Genomic DNA, 6,983 nt, shown 5'->3' on the forward strand with positions numbered 1-6,983 from the left:
CGAATTGAAAACCTTCTCAGGAACTGTTATTCTTTTTTGATGTTGGTGCGGTGACAAAGTAATCTGAAGAAATATTGCACCAACTTCAAAAAAGAACAGTCCTGCTTAGGTATATTTGTACTGTCAAATAGAATTGGTGTAAACCTGAAATTATTTCTTGAGTATACCTACATTTTAGTAGGTTTTTGAAGTCGGTTTTTAAATTTTTTAAATTATTATTTTATTTTGTTGTTTTTAGTTTATTTGCAATAATTTTCAATCAAAAGTTAGATGCAAATGTTACCAATAAGCCCTACTAGTCAATACGAATCATTCAAGCCTAAACACGAGGTAGTTGCTATATACCGTTGAGGAGTTCCCTTGACTGTCTTCCGTTTCCATCATCAGATCAGCTCTAGGTCACCATCATATATTTTTGTTATAAGAACTATATTTACGTTCTAAATTTCATTAGAATCGGTTAATAGGTGCCGAAAATGGAAATTCATACCCTGTTTTTACCCCTTTACCCACCATTGGGGGTGAGATAAAATTTAAAAAAAAAATGGGACCCCCTGGGAGCTCAACCCTATACAACAAAAAAAGAATTTTCAAAATCGCTCCATAAACGGCGGAGTAATCGGTGAACATACATAAAAAATATAAAAAAAAGATCCCGACGAATTCAGAACCTCCTCCTTTTTTTGAAGTCGGTTAAAAACAGGTCAACAATATAATAAAGGATACATTTATATAAGTAATCATGGATTTATAAATTGCACACAGTCTACCTATTTACACGTTTATTATCGGTATCGTGTATGGTTGTGTATGCGGCTATGACTGTCGCACCTTCCGCGCGCGAGGGCTATATAGTTATAGTTATAGAAAAGGGGAGGGCAACCAGTGCCCATTCGCCACTGCGACCTAAAAGATATATTGTGACTCCCCTTGCCGAGTCAAATCTCACTCTCCAGGCCCAGGTCTTTTATAAACCTGATGATTTTACCGGGAGGGAGAGACCTGACATCTATGGGGGCTAATTTGTAGCCGCCCAAGATTCTGTTTCTCTTGTGAATGATGGCCTCACATTCACAGAGAAAATGCATGGGCGTTTCGTCCTCTTCATTGCAGAATCTACAAATTGGAGTGTCGGACAGACCCATTTTATGTAGGTGACTGTTCAACCTACAGTGACCTGATAAGGTTCTTGTCAAAACCCTTATCTGGTTGCGTGTGAGCTCCAAAACTCGACGCGTAAATTTCTGTGAATAGCCCACGATTAGGGCTCTAGGGCGCGAGGGCTATTCTCGTTCTTGTAATAATGAGTGAAATAAATACTAATAAGAAAACCATCATTGACGAATTCTTAACATTTGTTCAGAATAAAATTGACATAATCGACGATGTGAGCCTTATACAAATATGTGCTACGAACTTCTCTGACGCCGAAATAGATACGGGTAAATCGGTACTATTTCAAGAAATTTCCGGTGCACGCTGTGTTAATAGAAAAGGTGAAGACAAGAAGAAAAAGAATATTAAAGATGTTATAGTGCTCCTTAAAGCAACTGATCCTGACGTTCAGCCCACGTTTGTGGCGAAGAACCTTGACCGACTTCCTCCTGTGACCTTCGACCATGTCGACGTAACGCGACTACTGAAAGACCTGACTTTACTTAAGTCGGAAATGCTTGACTTAAAAACTAACTCTGTCTCAAAATCAGAGTTCATAACGCTTCAAGACGAATTATCTCGGCTTAGATCGAGGTGGACACCAGACCAGACCAGGGTGGCAGTGCAGAAGAAACCCTTCAGCAAAAAACAACCATCTCAATTTAACAACTCAAACGGTTTAACTGGGCGGTCATCTATCTCGACGCAGAATAGCCCGGCGACTGCGTCACGTGCGTATGTTAAGGGCGACATTCGCGCGCCGATGTTGACGAGCAGTGAACAAGATAGCGGACCGGTTTCCGAGCCGGCCGCGGCCTGTCCACCGTCGCCCGAGTCGGCGATGCCTACGGATGACGAATTTGTTGATGCCGAGATTTCGCACACGCCTACCTACCGTGATATTTTGCGTAGCGAGGGAGGGACTGTCGACCGTATGCCCAATGACAACAAGGGTGTTAATGACAATGGATTTACTACGGTGTCGCATAAGAAGCGTAGTAAGAATAAAAATATGAGAGGCACCTTGCAATCGAGTAATAGACTGCAGGTCGTGGAGCCCGCCTGTGCTATCTATGTGTCTCGATTAATGAAACACATTACCGAGAAAGACATTCAGGAACACTTTGACGACATGAATGAAAAATGCCTAAGTGTCGAACTTTTAATGCCGCAGCGGGAAACTAGTTTTAATTCGTTTAAAGTTATGATCCCTGGTAGTAAAGTAGGTACTATCCTAAATAACAACTTTTGGCCCGCTGGCTTGGTCTACAGGCGATACAGAGAGCGTACTTCGCGCCTTACACGACCCAATAGTACCAATAATGGATAAACACCTAACTAACCACTTATTAATGGCCTCTTTCAATTGTAAATCATTGAAAAAGTCCATTGTTCATGTGCGCGATATTTGTAAAACAGCTGACATCGTAGCGCTTCAGGAAACTTGGCTTTTACCGCAAGATCTTAATTTCGTAAATGAAATCGATAATGACTTTGCCTGTTTATCTACGTCATCGGTGGACACCGGGGCTGGAGTGCTGCGAGGTCGGCCCTACGGGGGACTGGCGCTGTTGTGGCGGAAGTCAGTGTTTACTAATGTAACCATTGTTGACTGTAAATCTGATAGAATAGCGGCCATTAAAATAAGTTTATGTAATAGTGTGTTTCTGGTCTTTACTATTTATATGCCGTGCGACATAGCAGATAATCTAACGGATTTTACGAACTGTTTAGCGTGTATTGGTGCCGTTGTTGATGACAACAACGTTGAGGCTGCATTTGCCCTCGGCGACTTCAACGCGCACCCGAGCGCACCGTTTGGGCGTGAGCTGCTGAGCTATTGCTCGGAAAACAATTGGGTATGTGCGGATATAAATTACTTAGGAGTTGAGTCCGGTACATTTACTTTTATGTGTGAATCTAGTGGCTCCCGTAGGTGGCTTGACCACTGTTTGTCAACTGAAGCCGCTTGGGACTCAGTTACCAAAGTTTGGGTAGATAACGATGTTCGTTGGTCTGATCATTACCCTATTTTTATAAAAGCTGACATTAAGATTTTTAATATTAAGAATGTACATATTTACAATAAGACTGATATCAATAATGTGCTTTGGAAGTGTAGAAATATGGATCAAATAAATAATTATGCCAAGTATTGTCATGATAAATTTATAGCGATAAAAACGTCTAGTCAATGTAATAACTGTGATAATAATGAAAATGAAAATAAATGTTGTGATTGTCATAAAGTTAGCATAAGTGATTTTTACAATTGTATTGTTACAACGTTACAGGAGGCCGCTATTCATAGTTGTCACTCTCAGCGCGGTGCACGGGGTCGGGCTCGACAGGTCGCCGGCTGGAACCACCACGTCAGGGAATGTCACGCTAAGGCCAGATTATACCACGACTGGTGGATGGATTGTGGTAGCCCCTCCAGCGGCCATATTTACAAATTAATGCTAGATAGTCGTAAAACATTTAAAAATAAACTTAAATGGGTGCAAAATAATGAGGATTCGATTAAAATGAATATTTTGGCAGTTAATAAAGTAAACAAAAATTTTGTAAAATTTTGGAAAAATGTAAAGTCTTTGAACGGTAAGCAAGAGCTACCTGTCAGTGTAAATAATGAAACCTGTAAAAAATCCATAGCGGATATGTTTGCTCGTCACTTTAGAGTGGAGCCATTAGAAGTTAGGGGTGTGCCCGGGGCTGCGGCCGGCGTGGACGGCGGCGGCGGCGGCGGTGGCGGCGCGGAGCGGCTGGAGTTCAGCGCGGGGGACGTAGCCCGCGCCGTGCGCGCCATGACGCGCGGCAAGTCGCCCGGCCACGACGGCCTCAGTCTTGAGCACATCCTGTATGCTGGGGATGGGGTATTCAGACTTCTGAGCATCCTATACAATCAGTGCATCCGTTTTTGTTTCATGCCGAGCGACATGATGAAGACGGTGGTGGTACCGATTGTCAAGAACAAAACTGGTGACCTCTCGAGCCCGAACAACTATAGGCCTATTTCGCTAGGTACGGTTATAGGAAAAATCTTCGAGAAGCTCCTGCAGCCCGAACTGGTGAACAATATAAAGATTGATGACGCGCAGTTTGGGTTTCGTGCAGGTCTCTCGACGGATTCAGCAATAGTCGCGCTCAAACATACTGTAAAATACTACCTCAATCGTGACACTTCTGTCTATGCATGTTTCTTAGATCTTAGCCGCGCCTTCGATCTAGTAAACTATAAGACTCTTTGGCAGAAGCTTACTGATTCCAACGTACCGACTATTGTTGTGAACCTGTTGAGATATTGGTACGAGAACCAGACTAACAATGTGAAATGGGGCGACGCACTATCTAATGATTTTAGATTAGACTGTGGCGTACGACAGGGGGGGCTCACCTCTCCGGACCTCTTCAACCTGTATGTTAACGATCTAATCGTGGAGCTGAGAAGCACCAGGATCGGTTGCCATGTTGATAACGTGTGTGTTAACAACTTGAGCTACGCGGACGATATGGTGCTTCTCAGCCCCTCGATTAACGGATTAAGGAAGCTGCTTTCAGTCTGTGAAGCCTTTGCTGAAAGACACGGCTTAAAGTATAATGTGGCGAAAACCGAGATGCTCGTATTTCGTGCAGGTGGGGGTCCGGAGACGGTGCCACCGGTTTACTTGCTGGGTTCACCAGTTCGGGCAGTGAGGAGCTTCAAGTACTTGGGTCACCTCCTGAACGAGCAGCTGAACGACGAACAGGACATGGAGCGGGAGCGGCGCGCGCTGGCCGTGCGCTGCAACATGCTCGCCAGGCGATTCGCGCGCTGCTCCCGTGAAGTCAAAATAACTTTGTTCAAAGCGTACTGCCAAACTTTTTATACCTGTCAACTCTGGGTTAACTTCACCAAACGCTTTTACAATGTCTTAAGAGTGCAATACATTGACGCCTTCCGTATTATAATGAAGTTACCCAGGTACTGCAGCGCGAGTGGCATGTTCGCGGACGCCAGGGTCCCGGACTTCTATGCTGTCCTTCGGTTTCGTTCAGCTGCTTTTTGGGAGAGGATTAGGAACTCTAACAACCGGATCCTAGAAACGATTAGTTCCAACCTTGATAACGGATTTGTTAGACACTGGTTAGCCGTGCACCGTGCTGAGAATGGAAAATTTTAACTGATCTTAGCTTTATAGATTAGTTATCATAGGCAACATATTATGTATAATTTAATTTAATTTTACTATTGTATTTGTATTTTAATGGGTCTTACCTGTAAATAAAGAACTTTATTATTATTATTATTATTATTATGATCATACACCGACGAAGGGCTTCCAAGCTGCAAATATATCGTTCTACCCACAACTTTTCAATATTCATTTTTTAGGGTCGTAACGTAGGTTTGCTCTCACTCTCACACTCTCAATAATTCTACTTGATTCTAGGTTTAGGTTTAAGATACTTTATTTCTCATAAGAACATTATAAAAAACATTCACCCAAAATGAGAACTTAAAATTCTAAATACTTATTGTTACTTACAGTCCAACTACAAAGTCGTGAAAACGGAAGTGGATCCTAACTAATCGTTTAAGATCGTATTTAATCGATCTGTTATAGGTATTTATTAAAGGACAATCTGTTAAAATCCATAATCAATCCTTATTTTATTTTCAAAATGTATGTAAAAGTAAGTAAATAACTGATGATCATAAAAAGTCTTAGCAAAATCGCACTCTTTGATATCAGGACTTTATAGTTTGACTGTATTCAATTATACTTATTACTAAAAAACGCGACCAATGGTTCCCCACAGGCTGACGGAATCATCCCGATATACAATGCAAGTTCAGTTAATAATTAAAACATCGTAATAATCTATTCAAAGTAATGAAGCCACAAATTTAGGTAAGTAGGTACTATCTACTATTTATAGTTAAGCTAAAACTAGTAGTATATAAGTACTTATATATGTTAGTATGCAATAATATAAAAAGGTAGAATTTTAAAAGATAATAATATATAATTGCTAATTATCGCCTCACAAACGCTGAGAAATACAGTAAGTACCTAATACTCGGCAGTGCTAACATTTCATGGAACCTTATGCAGAAAGCTTTCTTGAAAGGTATTTCTCTGTAAGTACCTAGGACATGTATAGAACAGCTCCGACACCGACCCTACCATTAGCCTCACAGCGCGGCGCCGGCAATTAATGTTCATGAGGCGAAGATGGAATCAGCACTTCCTATTGTTAACCGGCTTCATAGAAAACGTATATTCAAGATTCCCACGTTTTTGTTTTACATTACGTCACTCCTTTAATCCAACTCTTCTTCTTAAACATCATCATCGTAAGCTCATAGTTTTTATCTGCTAAGACCTCTTGGTCAGCATTTCCTCATTCGGCCATCACCTGTCTAAGGTCGTCGGTCCAGCGGGCCCGGGGGTGACCAACGCCACACTTTAGTTTTAGTGGTTCCCATTCGGTAGGTAAATGGTTCTTCGGTATACCTGGGAATAATATAAATAATTTCTTTTGAATTCTATAAATTGGTAGGTACATTATATAAAAAATATCATAACAAAGTTATTTGGTGCCTACCAAGCTTGCCTATACATAGAATCTTCGACAATAACCCAGTCTATCGACGATGAACTTACAGGATCGCACAAACAGCATTTTCATAGTTCATAACCGTGGGAGTTGCTCGTGTTTACCAGCAGATGGCGGTGTCCGCTCCGACATTACTCCGAAATGCTAATAAAGAGAGGTTTTGCGAGGGAACGCAGCGGCGGGCTAACGCGTGCTGTAAATCCTCTTTGCTCGCTCCGCGACGG

The 6,983-nt window shown here is 41.8% G+C and overlaps 1 protein-coding gene across 1 annotated transcript; it reads left to right on the forward strand.

The window, feature by feature from the left end:
• The first annotated feature begins 793 nt into the window (after positions 1-793).
• LOC125490592 lies at positions 794-2,532 on the forward strand. Its single transcript, XM_048630345.1, has 2 exons — positions 794-851; positions 1,288-2,532. Exon 2 carries the CDS (start codon positions 1,304-1,306, stop codon positions 2,483-2,485), a length of 1,182 nt encoding a protein of 393 aa, XP_048486302.1. The 5' UTR covers positions 794-851; positions 1,288-1,303; the 3' UTR covers positions 2,486-2,532.
• The last annotated feature ends 4,451 nt before the right edge of the window (positions 2,533-6,983 follow it).

This window comes from Plutella xylostella, chromosome 4, assembly GCF_932276165.1.
Source record: "Plutella xylostella chromosome 4, ilPluXylo3.1, whole genome shotgun sequence".
Taxonomy (NCBI): Eukaryota; Metazoa; Arthropoda; class Insecta; order Lepidoptera; family Plutellidae; genus Plutella; species Plutella xylostella.

Bases quoted from the DNA above. Each gene is read 5' to 3' on its own strand.
- LOC125490592 (XM_048630345.1), top strand. From the start codon at position 1,304: ATGAGTGAAATAAATACTAATAAGAAAACCATCATTGACGAATTCTTA.